Consider the following 16,406-nt stretch of genomic DNA (forward strand, 5'->3'; position numbering starts at 1 on the left):
TTATATGGTATGTATGGAAATGTTTACTATGGTATGTTGTCTATTGTATGGTATGGTTTGATAGAATATTTTGCATGGTATGGTAATTACAATGGTATGGTATGGATTTTGAAGCCAGTATGGTGTGTTTTGTATTGTGTGTATGGTACCTTTTGGATGCTATGGTTTCTACTGTGTGGCATGGCTGGTTTTCTGTGGTTGGTAGGAATGGTATGCTAAGGCATTTCTGTCATCTGTATGGTCTGCAATGGTATTGCATTTTGTGCTGCGTGCATGGTACGGCATGGGGTACGGCATGGGGTACGGCATGGCATTGCATGGCATGTGTTGTGATGCATTTTGCAGGTTGTGTGATGCACAAGCAGGTTGTGCTTATGATATGGGATGGGATGCTGTGGTGTGGTATGCTATACTATGCTATGGCATGGCATGGCACGGTAGCTAGAAAGCTGCCTCGAGGAGAAGCACCTGGGGGTGTTGGTTGATGGCAACTGAACATGAGCCAGCAGTGTGCCCAGGTGGCCAAGAAGGCCAATGGCATCTTGGCTTGTATCGGAAACAGTGTGACCAGCAGGTCCAGGGAGGTTATTCTGCTCTTGTACTCAACACTGGAGAGGCTGCACCCTGAATCCTGTGTTCAGTTCTGGGCCCCTCACCACAAGAAGGATGTTGAGGCTCCGGAGCGAGTCCAGAGAAGAGCAACGAAGCTGGTGAAGGGGCTGGAGAACAGGCCTTATGAGGAGCGGCTGAGAGAGCTGGGGTTTTTTAGCCTGCAGGAGGCTGAGGGGAGACCTCATTGCTCCATCTAAGGACCTGAAAGGAGGTTATGGGGAGGACGGAGCTGGCCCAGAGCGGTACCGCCCGCTAGGAAGGGGAAGGCGCCGCCGCCCCGCCTCCCGCCCCGCGTGGGCCCCGCCCCCTCCCCGCCCCGCGTTGCGATGGCGGCGGGCGGCGGGCGGTTCTTTTGCACGGCGGGCAGGGGGCTGGAGCCCTTCTTGGAGCGGGAGGTGCGGGCGCGGCTCGGCGCCTCCGAGGTGAGGGCCGGGCGGGGAGGAGAAGGGGAGGGGAGGGAAGGGAGGAGAGGCGGGTGGCCGGCGCAGGGGTGGGACGTGTCCCCTCGGCCCCCGCGGGGTCGGGGGCGGCGCTGCCTCCCCCGCGACGGGGCCAGAAGGGGCCGGGGGGAGGCGAGAGGGAGCGAGGGAGGCGAGAGGGGACCGGCTGGGGCGAAGGGGGGGCCCGCGCTGGAGGGGCGGCTGCTCGCCCCGAGCGTGCTGGGTGGGTTGAATTTGGGAGATGACAGGTCGCCGTCGGCTTTGAGGATCAAGTTTAGCCGTGGTTCTAACCGAGAAAAGACGCAGCTTCCCCCCAGCCCCCTGTGCCTTGACCGGTTTTGAGGTTTTGCAGCGAATTGGCCTCTATATTCCTCGTGCGTCCCTCGTCACAGCTGGGTCAGGAGAACTACCCCCAGGCGTGAGTTCAGGCTTCAGACCTTGCAGGACCGAAGTCAGCTCGATGAATAGGGAAGAGATATTTCCTTTCAGAAAGAACAAACTGGTGAACTTTAGTCTGAGCTTAATCGATGCGCGTCTTTGATTCTTGGGAAGTGTCCCCTGTCTCTAATCCTGGACCCAGAGGGGCCAGGGTGGAGAAGGGCCAGGGGAGGACCCGGGGTTGAGGGGCTGCTGCTCGCCCCAAATGTGCGTTTGTTTGGGGTGGCCAGCTGCACATCTTCCTGCCACGATCGGAGCTTGTGTTTCCCTGGAGGTGGTCAGCGTCCCTGGAAAGGTCTTCTTCAGCACAGAGGCAAAGCTGGCTGAGCTGAGGGAGCTCCGGTCTGGAGAGCGGCTGTTCCTGCGGCTCCACAAACAGCCCCCGCTCCCCGTTTCTAGGGAGAAAGGTAAGGCTGGCACCAGCTCCTTCTCTCGGGTGTACTTGGAATCGTGAACCCCGGTGGGAGTCATACAATCATAAAACAATATGGGCTGGAAGGGACCTTAAAGATCATCTAGTTCCAACCCCCATGCCCTGAGCAGGGACATCCCACTAGATCAGGCTGCCCAAGGCCCCATCCAGCCTGGCCTTGAACACCATGGGATGGTGGGACTTGATTCTGAGCTGAATCAATGTGTGTCTTTGATTCTTGGAAAGTATCCCACGTCTCTAATCCTGGACCAAGTGCTTTCTGGGGAGGATGGCATGGTTGGCTGGCCCTCTGTCCCAGGGAATGGTCCAGTTTTTTTAGAGCTGCTGAATTCTTCTGCAGAATACAATCCTTGCACAATTTCATCTTGGTTCTGCAGAGCTTCTAATCAGAGGGATGCCTTGGTCTCTGCTGGTGGCATGTGTGGGTACTGAGAGCTCGGTTGTGCCTGTGATGGCAGTGATGCCTGCTGCTGTGGTTCCTGGATTCACACACAAACAAAATTTGAACACCGTCTGTTAACAGCTGTTCTCAATCTGTAGGAAAATCAAATTCTGAGACTGTAGTACTTAAGCTGAAACTACTTTTTCTTCCAGGGAAGATGCTGCATGAGATTAAAAGCCTTGTCACTGAGGAACCAAAGTCTTGGCTGGATGTAATCTCTACTTGGAGGAACCTTCGTGGGTGCGAGGGGAAAAAAGATGTGCTTCCAGAAAACAGGTTGCCTCTCAAGAGAAAATCAGAAGAAGAGACAAATATTGTAACTAAAAGGCAGAAAGCAGAACAAGTGAGAGAGCCTGAGGAATGTCAGGCAGAAGATGGAGAGAGTTATATGGTACCTGAGAGAAAGAGCGACCAGAACTGTGGGGCTGAAAGCCAGGCTTCCTTAGAAGACCTTTCCAAAAGCAGCAAAGAGGAAGCTGTTGCAAATGAGGAATTTGGCTTCAGTTTCAGAGTTTCTTGTCGCTGTAGTGGAGCAATTGCCAAAATACTTACTTCGCAGGTATGCTCAAGTATCTCTGTTTTAAAGTAATTTACCAAAGGGGAAGGGAGATGTGTAGTTTCGTTTGTCATTTCAGTTGTGTTGTATGTTTTAGAATAATAAACTGCTGGAGGTTTTTCTGTATTTTCTCAACCAAGCCCTTAATCTGCATTTGTTTTAAATAAGTAGAAATGCTAGGGTTGCTGTTAATTTCTGGGCTCTGTTACCCTGAGTATTTTTCAAATCAGTGCCTTTTATTGAGGATAAGTTGAGGTACTTGGGCTTGTGGAGCTTGAGAAGTGATCTGATACTAGCTTACAGCTACTTAAAAGGGCCCTTGCAAGGACTGTGGAGCCAAACTCCTCTCAGTTGTGGCAGAGGGTGTAAAAGAAAGGCACAGGCCAGAACTTGCGGGTCGGTGGGCTCTGACTGGATATTGGGGAGTGTTTGTTCCCTAGGAGGACAGTGCAGGCCTGGGAGGTGTCACAGGGAGTGGATCTTGGCCCTGGGAGAGAGTAGTGGCGTAGAGGACTTCCAGGGGCCCTTTCCATCTAGCACTGATCCCATCTGTAATAACTTTCTGCTGTGAGGGGAAAAAAAATAAACAAAGCTCTGTGTAGTTTCAATTTATGTAGATTTCTCTTACTTGAAGACAGCAGTGGTTTAACTAGATTGGTTTTTTTTTTTCTTGCTGAAGCTAGGAACGTGGGCAGGTGGGACGCGTGAGCCTGCCAACATGAATGTTTGCTTAAATTTGTGTCATGTTTCAACTCTTGCACTCTGAAAGTAGTGAGAGCTTTCTAGATGCCATAGAAGCATTAAAATTGTGAGTAGCAGTTGCGTGTTTGGAGATTTCCTCCTGGGTGATCTAGTTTATGTCCATCAGAAATATTTTTAGTGCATGTTCTATAATTCCAAAAGTGATGACAGCTTTTATTGTAGCTTGGGCGGGACTTAAACTTCAGCCTCTCACACTCCAGCTAAGCGATAATCCCTTTGTCCTTTGGTGTGTTTGCTCTACTCCCTGTGTCCTGTTGTCCGTTTTTGGGGCTTTGTAGGAATTAATCTCATAGGGATAAAGAGAGGCCCGTTCTTTTGGCAGGTACTTGAGGATTGTGCAGTTGAGGCTGAAATGGGTAGTTTTTTTAAATCTGTTGGTTTTACTGCCCGTGTCTGTTCTTCCCCCTTGCAGGAGATCGGAAGAGCCATTGGCATAGCGCTCATGAAGCAGTTTGGGTGGCGGGCTGATCTGCGGAACCCTGATCTAGAGGTAGTAGTGCTTGTCTGCTAGATGGCTTCTTGCTTCTTCCAGAATTGCTCGCAATATCTTTCATTTTGTTCTTTGCTCCCTTTGCACATGGGATGGTGGCCTCTCTCTGTCTTTCTGCTGCTGAATTTAGAAATCATTGGGTAGCACTGAGCTAAAGTTTTCAGTAGACACTGTGTGAGTGCCTTCCCGAGCGCTTAAATACTGGAATGGCCAGCATGGCCCCCCTCTGAGGGGAAGGATCCATGCAGGTGATGGTTCAGGATCTGGCCTGCTTGCAAAGTGCTGAACTCTGTGTTGAAAGCAGAGGTCCCCTGAGCTGTTGAGCAGGTAGTTTAGCCTCTACAGGGGAAGAGAGTGAGCGGGGAGGTTGTGTTCTTGAAGAACTTGAGAATGCCATTGATGGAAGAGCCTCCTCCCAGGGCTCGTCCCTCAAAGTAGCCTGCTTTAGGCATCCTCCATGGTGCAGGCTGTGTGGAGATCTTGGAAAGGTTTCATTGCCCTTGGCAAGCTGTTTCTTCATTTCTGTGCTTGGCCTGTGGAAGCTGCTCTCAGCACCGGTGCTGGGAGGTCTGAAACCATCTCTAAAAGCTCTGAGCTCATCTACTAGCTCTGTTTTTTATCGGCTGTGCATCAAATACGGCCTTGTTGAGCCTGAAGTGGGGCTTTTGTTCCTGTCCAGATTTTTGCTATGAAACCATTTAAGTGCTGAGCACTGAGATACTTCAAAAGCATCATGGCTCTCTTAGGGCTCCATGGGGAGGGACTACAGTCATGCCAAATCTGTTGGGGAGCTCACTTGTCTTTTAAGATGCTTTCTGTAGGACAGGAGGGCATTTTCTTCAGCTGCCTATACTTCTGTAAGGATTACTCAGTTTTGCCTCCATCTGAAATGCCCCAAAAAATAAGCGTGTGTGTGGGAATAGCTGAGCGCTGGGATGCTCTCTTCAAGGAGGTATTCTGATAATTTAGTGTGCTTTCTTCCAATTAATCTAATTGTCCAAAGTGTATATTTTTGTTCTTAAAACTAGGATAAGAAGTTTGTAGAAACATCTTCTGTGTCTGGTTTAAATGAGTTAAAGCTATTGATGTGTCAGATGGAGAGTTTCAAATGTAATTTTTTTCCCCTCTTTCAGGTCTTTGTCCATCTTAATGACATTCACTCTGTGGTGGGGATTCCCCTTTTCAGGTGGGCGTCCTCCTCATCAGATTTGTTTTGTCAGTATCAGAACAGGCATAATTTCTAAATAGTCTTGCTGTTGACTGTGAGCGTTTATCTTCTGGTTTGATATTCACTGGACTGTCGTGTTAGTCTTGTGTTCTGTGTGGAGCTTATCTGCGCTTGTAGGGCAGACTTTGTGATGAGTTATGGATAAAAGCAAGCTGTCGTTTGTGTCTGTCTGCAGATCTGTCCAGGTCATTTATTCTTTCATATTACATGGGCTTTTCTGGGTGGTTGTGCTGTTGCCTAACATTGATTTTTTGCTGCCTGCAGGCTTCCGTTGGCAAACAGACAGTATATCAAAACAGCAGGGCTGCGGTCAACAGTTGCATGGGCCATGGCATCTCTGGCTGAAATCAGGGTAAGCCAAATGTTCATGGCAAAGCTGTAGAGTCCCAAATGATGGAGGGGTTGCTGCTTATGGGGGCAGGAGCAGGGAGCTTTGAAGAAGTGTGGTGATTGTAGTGTCCCATGCTCTAAGACATGAATGAGGAAAAGGATTCACAGTTTTTTTCACTCTCCAGGCTTCAAATTTTGTTTGGGTTGCTCTTCCGAGGGGAAAATAGAAGCAAGTGTGATATTTTCCACAGATTAATTTGGTACCAATATCTGTCTGCAGTCCACTTTTAGTCTTTTCCACTAAACATCACCTCAGGGCTACATACATCGATGCATTGTCTCTAGTGAAACTACTAATGTGTTTTGCTATGTTCTCTTGCAAGCCAGTTGGGCCTGGAAAACCAGTAATTATTTTTACTTACACTGCACAGTGGGAATACCTAGGTGATCCATACGTCAGTAGTAAACTTTGTCCTGGGAGAGGAGTTTGTCTTGCTTGAGATACAATAACCCCTTTATTTTTGCAGGCAGGTGCCTTTGTGCTGGATCCCATGTGTGGGCTGGGAACGATACTTCTGGAAGCTGCTAAAGAGTGGCCTGTGAGTATCACAGTAGCAACAGGCAGGACCTTGTAGTTCCATCGGGAAAAAATGTGTGCAACCATTATACCAAAGTGCGTTACTGAAAAGCTAGAACCAAACCGGTCCTTCTGTGCCGTTGTTGAGAGTGTTTTAGGACAAACATTGCTCCGCAGGAAGCACAGGGTTTGTGCAAGACTGGCGTGGACTTCTAAAAGTGCCTCGACTTATCCTGGGATCAGAGGTGTCAGTGGGACAGTACAGCCAGTTTCCACTATTAGAGGCAGCATGGCTGTTTGTAGCCATCTGGGGTCTTGCTGTTAGTACAGAGCCTAAATGTTTCTGTAAGTCACAAGTGTCTTGAGCAGAGCAGAATACGGAAGGAGTCAAGAGTGCTCAAACTTCACCCAGTTCTCTGTCCTCTGAGTCTATGTATTGCTCTGTGGAATGGTAGTAGATCTCCCAGCAAGGGGTTTATCTTGGGAGAGGTGTGCAACAAGACAGTTCTGAGAAGCCTTTCTAAAATAAATACACCTGGTTCCCGTCCAAGTGACTTTTCTCTTTTTCTCTGAACAGGAAGCGTGTTACTGGGGTGCTGATCTAAGTGATTCACAGTTAGAAGGTGCAGATGAGAATCTTAGGACTGCAGGCTTGATGGATAAGATTGAGTTGCTTAAAGCTTCTGTGAAAGGTATGGCTGTAGGCTTTCCAAGTGATACATGTTGGAAATATTTTGTAGTTTTAGGATTACGCAGGTAACATAGGATCTCTTGAGGTTACGTGTAGTAGAGCTACCTCTTAATGAAAGAGCCAAGTAGTGACTGTAATTCTAGAGAATGGATAATTTTTTGCTTTCCCCTCCCTGCCTCCTGCTCCCAGGAACTTTGGTGAGAATATACTCAGCAGAAGACAATGAAAATAATAATTGTCAGACATGGGCAGTAGTTGTCTGTCTGAATGGTAAAGTTTTGAATGCCACAGAGAGTACATACTATATAAGAATTCTTTGTCTTATGGGAAAACAGCAAGGACAGACAAAAAGTGGTTTGTAACTTCAATTTACCAGATAAGTAATTGCATTAAGATCAGCTAATTCGTTGATGTTTTGCAGTACGAGTATCTTAAATGACGATGCCTTTCTCCTGGAAGACTCTCTCCTGCTCATGCTCTCACTTCATAAGTTAATCAGGGGAGAACATAATAATTTAATGACCTTACTCTGGACCTCAAAGCCTGAATCTAAATTAGTCATTTATGAAATTTACACCAGACGAGAGCTGGGTGTTCTTCCCTGTGCACGGGTGATGAAGCGTTCATATTTTTTAAACTTGCAATGTATTTCTTATCAGAACTGTAAGAAATATTATGTGTTTTTTGTAAGAACATATATAGCTTTATTTCTTCTTTAAAAGCTGTGATTGTGCTGAGCTTCTAGGGTAACGGACAGTACTTTGATGTCAGGCTTTTCTAATACTGAACAAGTAACTGGTGTCTTTGTCACTGATCAGATGCTGTTATTTCTGCATGTGTTGAAGGACTGTAGGTAACTTGTCCTTCCATTTGTAGATAAAATTGTTCTAAAATTGTTGTGCTGCAAGTGTTGATCCAAGGATGGTCCAAGAAACATCTCCTGCCAGTTCTGGAAAGGCTGGCATAGAATCACGACAGGATTTAGGTGAGAAGGGACTGCTGGAGCTCTTTAGTCCTGTCATCTGCTGGGAATGAGGCTAACCCTAAAGCTGGGTCAGGTTGCTGAGGGCATTGTCCAGTCGAGTTCTGAGCATCCTGAGAGATGGAGAATCCATAGTCTCATTGTTTGGCAAGCTGGCAAAGCCCTGTCTGGCCGGCGTAGCCTGGTATATGGCCAACCTTCATCACCACAAGGGTGCAGTGCTGCCTCATGGTCACAACAACGGACTGTTGTAGGATGCAGAAACTCTGGGAAGGTACTTCAATGACTCAAGCTCCAACAGAACCTAGGCGATTCTGATTGGAGAAAACAGGGATAGAGAAGAATTTAAAATGTGGTTCGTTGCCATTCATACATGTACTTAGTGTAAAATGCTTGCAAGCTTAGTTCTTCTTTTGTGTTTTTGCTTGTAAAGATTCCCTTGTGTTGAGAAGCAGCAGCTGATTTGGACCCATGCAGTCCCTTGTTTGTAGAGTCTTGTTATGGAGCAAACATATCCCCACTAACTAGGAGTCTGTGAGCTAACCCACACACTCATGCATTTGTCTCTTCTCGGTCTGCATTGGGTTGGTGGCTTTGTGATGCCATTTGTGAGGAAAGGTACAGAAGGAGCCATGAGTCTGGGTGCATAACCCGCAAAAGCGTTGGCAGGCAGTTTTGTAAGGTGCTTGAGGGCATAGCTGCTGCTCGTTTTCCACACAGGACGATTTAAAGACCTGCCTTTATTCTGCAGCATTGCCGTTGCCTTCAGAAAGCTTTGATGCTGTGATTGCGGATATTCCGTTTGGGAAGAAGTTCAAGATAACAAAAGTCTTTCAGCTCCTTCCAGATATTCTCCAGGAAATGGAGAGGTACGTGTGGCCCTTGACATGGTATACGTGTTTGGTGTAAATGTCATGATGGTTTGTGATCCTAAGTGTTCAGCCAGCTTCAGGTTTTCTTTATTCCAAACACACTCCAGTTTTTTAGTCGGATCCCGTGCAGCCAGTGAAAGTCCGAGTCCTTTAATTGTCCCTTGAAGGCTGTTGTGGCTTGTCTTGCAAGCTGTGGAAATGCTGGCGGCAGCACAAGCTGACAAGGAATGAGCTTGTTGTGTGGGCTACATTCGCGAATATTCTTTCCAAGGCACGATGGTTAAATGTTTGAGTCACACTCACAAATACCCTTAAGGCAGAAAGGAGAAAGAGGAGAGGATGACCTAGATGAACTTAACGCACGGCCAGGTGGATAAAGCGTCTCCGTTGAGGTCAGCTTGTATAAAATCATAGGCTTTCCTTTTGGGTTGACAATCAAGCTTTTACTAGCCTATATTGTTGGGAAGAAAGATGTCAGACCAGAAAATGGTGGTATCAATTTTCCTTTCTGTTAGTGTATATCCAGTTGGCCACCTGGTCTGCTTTTAGATGCCTCCTTTCATCTTTCACCCTGTTGTTTTGTAGCAGAGTTCAGCCAAACTAATAGCAGGCTGCTTCTATCAGGCAGTTCAAACCATGTGCTTCTTTATTTCTTTTCTTGGCTGAAAGGCTGACAGTCCTTTCTGTAGGACTGGTCTTCAGCAGTGTTCATTTTGCTCACCCAATGCAGGAATGCAGTGGGAAGGTGGTGAAGAAGGTGTGGTAGCTCCACAGAACAGCAGGGCAACCTTGTGTCAGCTTACAGTGACCAGCCCTCCCTTTGACTCTGCTTGTAGTCTGGTCTTATTTGCTCTGCTGGGCCACTCTAAGCAAAATATTTCCCTGGGAATGTGGAAATGAGGAAGGGACCGTTACTGTGAGAGCCCCACGAGTAAGACTGTTCAATCCACTTGCTGTGAACAGAGCAAGGATAGTCCTATTTTCTCCTCTCTTTCAAAGCCAAGTGTCACGTCTGGTCATGTACTGTGAAAAATGGATTACGCACAGTGATGAATTTTCCTCTGCTTCCTGAGTTTGCAAACCATTAAGGATCAGTGGAACAGAGAAAGAACAGACCTTTTAAAGTTTCCAAATGGAAAGGTCAGCTTCAGAATTGCCTTACCAATCTTCTGTTGCCCTGGGAAGCTGTTCCTTTGCAGAGTGGTGGAGGCTTATGCAACCGAAAACCAGTGTTTGAAATTGATACTCCCCTCAGTCCTTGAAATAATACCAAGAGGGGGAAAACAGAATCTACCTTCCCTGCTGATGCAGTGGAAAGAACTCCTGAGGCCAGAAATGTTTGGGAGTTAGGATAGGACCTTGTTCTCCCATTTAGAAAGAGTTATAAAGATAGGGAATTTAAACTCCATTTGGAAGTGTAGTTTATCGAGTTGAGCCATGAGCATTAACAGGCCTAGTGTTTTGTTGAATGCAAGTGCCATCTGAAGCGTCAGCAGTGTTGAGTTCTGCACAGATGAATGAATGTCAGGCAGAATGAACACCTAACCTACTTTTTTTCCTTTTTTTTTGCCAGAGTACTGCGTGTTGGAGGCACTATTGTATTGCTACTGAGCCAAGATCTCCATAAGCGCATTGATGGCGTTGCCAAGCATGCCAAAAGTGACTCTCCTATCGTCTTTTCTGATGGCGCAAGGGAAGCTGCCATTGCAAAAGCCCTGAATGTTGATGGGAACGCTTCCTCCTCAGTGAACGGTGTTGAAGAAGCTTCCGTCAGCAGCAGACAGACACGGTTTGGGTCTCTGGTGCCAGATGGTATCTATGGAGTTAGTCTTGGAAAGACGGATGCTTTCATACACAAATACAGGAAGATCTGTACTGCTGGGAATCGGTAGCTTTCTTGCACTGTGTCAAAGTGAACTTGAATCCTGATACGCTTCAAGAGTAGCATGGCAGTGATCTGGTGGAGCCTTGTTGATCGGAACAAAGCCTGTGCCATCTGTTAGTCCAGCTCACTTTCTTTGGATATCGGAAGGTTCTGCTTTTCTCTCCTTCTTTTGGAGAGGTGGAAGATGCCTTATAATGCATCAAGTATTTTTACTGTAAGATATTGTAATGAGGTAGAGTCCTGAAATCCTTACTTAGACAAAACCTCTCAGTATTGGGAGGAGTTTCTTTGTGACAGAGACTTCATTTGCAGAACTGCAAACCCAAATGAGCTGCTATTAACTGTGACTGGATTTTCACCTTCAGCAGTGTTTTTAGGAAGTACATCTTGTCTGCAGGAGTCTCCAGCTCTTTTTGAGGTCTGGATGTGTACTTTTATTGTGTGTCCCTTGCAGTATTACTTGAAAGCTTGTTTCTGATGAGTTTGAAATGTTGTTATTCAGATCCCTTGGAGTAGAAAATAAACTATTTTCTGTGTTAATTCTTTGCAGTGTTTGTATGTGTGTGACGGGTGTGCTTTGGCTTTTTAGGGTGAAGAGACTTACTTCTATCAAAAAGAATGATTTTCCTCACTCAGTAACGTTAGTCCAAAAGCACTGTGGAAGATGGAGAAACTTGCCAAGTTCAAAGTGACTTCTGTGAGCAAAGCAGCATGTGGAAAAATTCTCCTGAAGAGAGAGAGGTCTCAGCAATTCTTGTAGTCTCTGCAAAAGGTTGGTTGGAGGGAAGAATCTAATCCAAGGCTTCCCCATAGCTGCTGAGCTGACAGGGAAGTATTGGTATGGAGAAGGACTACGATTGCTTTCAGCTGCTATTTTGAACAAGCCTTTGCAACTTGGCAAACTGAGATGGACTCATGAATTGTGTTCCTCTGCTGTGATTAGCATGGAGATAGCAATCAGAACTGTCTGAGTTGGTATGGGCTTTTTTTCTTTTTCTTTATTTGAAGTTCATTGTTGGAGCCAGTTGGAAGCATTTTTTTATGCAGGTGCTTTCCACAACACACAGGCTCCAGTCTGAAGATGTTAGAATTTGAAGTAAGAGCCTGTGGTGCAGACTGCACTACGGAGACCCAGAGGGCAGGAGGATATGGGCCAGATTGGTAAGATCCTGCTGCAGTGACTTCTGCTGGTGAGCTGGTACCTGGAAACATTCTAGTGCACTGCAAGTCTGCTAGTATGGATTTCTGGCTTAAACCAATATTTTTCTAATTATACGCCCCCCTCCCCAAGTCAGCTTTCAAAGAAGTTTTAGCGAAGACTATAATGAATGTGTCACAAGAAAGGTAATGGATAACTTGTTTGTGCCATTAGTGCTCTATCAAATACATGCGGTCAATTATGGATCTTCTAACTGGCACCTGTGCAAGTTTGTTGTAGGAGGTGAAGCTTCACCTGGGTTTAGTTCTCAATGTGGCCTGGGGCCATAAAGAGTGGCTATAACACTTTTCAGCGAGGGGCAGAAAGAGAGGTGATATTTGGGTTTTTAAATTTTTTTCACGTGAAGTTGTGTGGCCACGATAGTGAAAATGTTAGTGTGGCAAAGTGCTCATCCGAAGTTATGTAAAATATAGGGCTTAAAATCTGTTCCATTGTCCAGAGCTGCCTCATCTGAAGACTGCTGGAAGTTCACGGTGAGATTGAGTTACATCAAGCATCTTACAAAGTCGTGCCTGTAACAAAACAGAGGTGATCTGCAAATAGTTGGGGGGGGTTGAGCTGAGTATTCTTCAATGTTGCCGACAACATTTTCATTTACATGGCTTTGATTCCTGTGTCAATTTATGCCCTTAAGCAGTTGGTAGCCTGCTGTTCCCAAAGGCACTGGTGGCCTGTAATAAATCAGATTTTTTCTTCCTTTCTGGATTTTATGAGCCCTGGCAATACTGGTCTAGAGAATGGCCAGCTGACCTTTGATTCCTGAACATCTTGTCTCAGTTTGTGTCTCGCAAATATTTTGGGAAAAGAAATACATCAAAACCTTAGCTCCTGCTTCATTGGTGCCACTTTCTCATGTGTTGCCTCTATTCTCTGATACAGATAAAAGGAACTTCTGTTTTTGCTCTTCTTAATGTCTTTGCATCTTTGTTCCACCATGGGGATGAGCACTGAGTGGAGACCCTGCTGCCATCGGTGGAGTGGGCAAATGACTTTCAGGGAGAACTGCTGGAGAAAATTCCTTTTTTTACTGTTCTTTCCACAACCTACCAAGTTTGGACTTGTTGATTTTTGTAGGATTCCCACTGGTCTCGGGATCTTTCCACAACCATCTGCCTGCAAATTATTTGCAAATGCCAAACTCCCAGCATTGCAGAAGATTATTGCCACAGAAACGTACAGGGGGAGGTTTGAGATCAGGTGTGCCAGGAGTGAGCTGGCTTGATCTCTGAACACAGGAATCCACACGGCATTTATTTCCAGACTTCATTGCTGGCTACTTTTTATAGTGTTAGGGGTTTTTGCCTTCCACTTGTGATTCCACATCCAGCTCTGAAGCTGCCGTGTTAAGAACCAATACCTTGCAGCATTGGGTGAGATCAGTCAATAAAAGGTATGAGCCCTTGAGCACCTTAAGTGACTTAGATGAGAATATTAGCAGCTTAAAAGGTGGGTATGTATCTGCATCATTAAATTCTGTAATTCTGTCCTTTTTCAATTTGAAACTGGATGAAGGAGAAAGCAGAAGCAGAACTGGTCTTATGTGCCATGTGAAGGGAGTAGAGTGGACATGGCCTTCAGTGCAGGGGTGTTCCAGTTCCAAAACTCCCCTGGGTAGAGGAGAGGCTTGTGGAAATAAAGCTAAATGTGAGGAGAAATGGGACTGAATACCAACCCCCCCAACAGGCTGAGTACAAGGCTTTAAAAACTAAGTTAGTGGAGATGCATCACAGCTGGGGACAGCACACTGTTCATCAGAAAAGAAGGCAGCAAGGGTATCTCACTCTGTGAAGTGGGGGATGGGATGTCTGGGGACAGGCATAGCCAATTCCTGTTGTCAGCAAGGACTGTGATTCCCTTGCAAGGGCTGTGGTTCAAATGCCCAGTTATTTTCCAAGATTAATTGCAGCTGCTGCTCTGACAATCCAGCCCTCCAGTTGACCTGTGCTCATTATAACATCATTGTTATATCATTATCATACTAAAATACACCCCTACACTTAAGGCTACCTTCCTCCTCGACAAACCATTCCCACAGCCTCTCCTACTCAGCATTCACAGTTAAGTTTGGCAAGCAAAGTGAGAACAACTTTTCAACCAGTCAGCAGGGTTGCATCCCAAAGGTGAAAATTGCTATAAAAATGTAAACAAAGGGGAAAGTTGTGAGGGGAAAATGTTATCTAAACTTCTGAGATCAGCCGGTAGGCAGGACTTCATCTTGCCTTCCCCTACTAGAAAGTCATCTGGAGGAAGACAGTGGTGTTATGTATATCTTTCCATCAAACTAATTACTAGTATCTCTCTCTACTTTGACTTTAACTACCTATTTCTTACTTGCATATCGCTCCGATCTGTGCTCAGGTGCTTGACTTTCAATGTATTTTTGCAAACAGTATCTTAGGCCCAGTCACCACCTAACCCTTATTTAGTCATTGAGTTGCTATAATCAATTGTTCTCAATAAAATTGACTTGTTTGCACATCTACAAGTCTTGGGCATCTTACTAACTGTTAAGAGGGATTTAAAGGGGGCTTCTGACTCAAACTCAGCAAGCTAGACAAGACTGATTGTCTTTGCAAGGCTGCTGATAAGCTCCTGAGTGAGATGGTGTGTAGTGCATGCTGGACAAATATTAATTGCTCTCACGTGATTGCTCAGTGTACCGTGCTCTGGCAAGCCGGACAACATATTTTTGTCCATGTGAAATTGTCACCTAAAGGGTTAAGCAGATCAGTAAACTCTCCTTTCTGAAGTCTCTTGTGTTTTTAGGACCGATCTCATCTTCTGTGCACTGTGTAGGGGCTGGAGTGGACACAGCATTCAGTGCAGGGGTGTTCCAGTACCAAAACTCCTATGGGGAGCGCAGATGCTGTAGCAGGAACTGCTGCTTCTGCGCTGGGGAGCAGCTTTGCTGCTGGGTGCGGGTGCATGGAACTATCGGGAAGGAACTGGGCAAATGGCTCCACGGATTTCAATTAGCAGTCAAACACAACAGTTCTGGAAGAGGATTCATTATGATCATCATTTATGTCGCTCCTTAATGGCTTTAAAATAAAAAATCATCCTTGGTTGCTCATAGAATGTTGTCTGCAGCATGACAAGGACCTATACAAAACGCATTTAAGCTGCTAAGTAACTGCTGCTGAAGCTGGCCACAGGGCTTCTGTGTATCCACGGGGAATTCTTTCAGACTCCTCTGTTGCAGGCTTGTTTGGTTTGCACCCTTGCAGCAAGGAGAGGCTGCTGCTGCTGGTGCAGAGTAAGGACCAAGGGACATGTAGTGAAATGAGCGTGAGGTATTGGGTGGCTCTCGTGGGAGTCTTGGAAGCAGTCACATATGCTGCAGGGTGCAGCCCTTGATGCTCCATGGGCCCTGCTTGTCTGCTGTGAGAGCTGTGTATGTTACAACGGCTTCGCAGTGGGTATCTCAGTGGTTTACTTGCTTACGGGTTTTAACAGCAAAGTACATCAGTAGTTTCAGACTTGTGTGGCTGTGCAAGGTTTCTTGAGCATTTTTAAACTTCAGATCTCGGTACAAATTAGCTGCCTAGTAGGGCTTTTTTGAAATAGCTTGCCTTGTTGCTAACAAAGAAGTCCAGGATGAGAAGCATTGTTGAAATAATGCTTCCTCCGGATGTGTGCTGAGCAAAGAGCATGCTAGCTGCAGAATTCTTGCTGTTTGTTTCACTGTTATCAAGCACAGCATGGATTTTAAATTAGTGTGTTAGATCTAACTGAACAGAATGCTTATTTAGTGAAAATGCGTGCTGTAAGCCCAACAAAAAATAAGAGTTCAGTGTATTTCAGAAAAGAAACTTTGCATGAGTCATTTATGCTTAAGATGTTTTAATTTATTGGCTCCTCATGTGTTGTTTATTTTTTTCTTCTAAAAGAACCCTAAACAAGTAGTTTCATTGTCCTAGATCCTTGTGTATCTCAGCTGCTTTTTGACTCCGTGTTGTCAGAGAAGGTAGAGTTGAGCTAGCAGCAGTTAAAGTAATAAAACTAGAACCAGGTAGGTGTTTCTTAGCTGAAAAGAAATTGAGTCCTCTTATTGAAAAATGGGATAATTATGGCCTGATCAGTGCTTTCCTATTTAAACTTATTGAACTAGAGTGTAGAGCACAGTAACGTGAGGAGTAAAATGTCCAGATGATTTGTTTACCTTGTACCTGTTGGCGTTCCCTTTCTAAGATTTAATTTGGGGGCTGGAAATAAATTGTAACTATTACCTGATTTGATCCTTAAGATCTATGCAGGCAAGAAGAGAAGGAAGTTCTTCTGTTTTTTTTTCCCTTTACTGTTCTGGGAGTGATTAGAAATACTGTGTTTATGAAGTGCATGGACATTTCAAAATCAAGACAGTACAGTATGTTACCATGTAGTTCCAAAAGTATATGCTTATCACACTTCTTTTATTCATCCTCAAAGTTGCAGTCTCAGGTTATCTTG

The 16,406-nt window shown here is 45.6% G+C and overlaps 1 protein-coding gene across 3 annotated transcripts; it reads left to right on the forward strand.

The window, feature by feature from the left end:
- The first annotated feature begins 916 nt into the window (after positions 1-916).
- On the forward strand, positions 917-11,254 carry LOC138718357 (THUMP domain-containing protein 2-like). 3 transcript variants are annotated; one of them, XM_069852802.1, is made up of 10 exons: positions 917-1,034; positions 1,765-1,897; positions 2,518-2,924; positions 4,096-4,173; positions 5,307-5,359; positions 5,666-5,753; positions 6,259-6,330; positions 6,886-7,000; positions 8,733-8,850; positions 10,427-11,254. In XM_069852802.1, exons 1-10 carry the CDS (start codon positions 939-941, stop codon positions 10,743-10,745), a joined length of 1,479 nt encoding a protein of 492 aa, XP_069708903.1. In that variant the 5' UTR covers positions 917-938; the 3' UTR covers positions 10,746-11,254. The 3 variants fall into 3 exon arrangements, with proteins under 3 accessions (XP_069708903.1, XP_069708905.1, XP_069708904.1); XM_069852803.1 differs by having other exon boundaries at positions 995-1,034; positions 1,721-1,897; XM_069852804.1 differs by lacking the exon at positions 1,765-1,897 and having other exon boundaries at positions 960-1,034.
- The last annotated feature ends 5,152 nt before the right edge of the window (positions 11,255-16,406 follow it).

Source organism: Phaenicophaeus curvirostris, chromosome 2 (assembly GCF_032191515.1).
Source record: "Phaenicophaeus curvirostris isolate KB17595 chromosome 2, BPBGC_Pcur_1.0, whole genome shotgun sequence".
NCBI classification, from domain to species: Eukaryota; Metazoa; Chordata; class Aves; order Cuculiformes; family Cuculidae; genus Phaenicophaeus; species Phaenicophaeus curvirostris.

What these genes read in the sequence shown, in the direction of transcription:
- LOC138718357 (XM_069852802.1), top strand. Translation starts at nt 939, where the DNA reads ATGGCGGCGGGCGGCGGGCGGTTCTTTTGCACGGCGGGCAGGGGGCTG. An exon ending in CATCTCTGGCTGAAATCAGG is followed by an intron (nt 5,754 to 6,258) that starts GTAAGCCAAATG and finishes TTATTTTTGCAG; the next exon opens with GCAGGTGCCTTTGTGCTGGA. An exon ending in AAGCTGCTAAAGAGTGGCCT is followed by an intron (nt 6,331 to 6,885) that starts GTGAGTATCACA and finishes TTCTCTGAACAG; the next exon opens with GAAGCGTGTTACTGGGGTGC.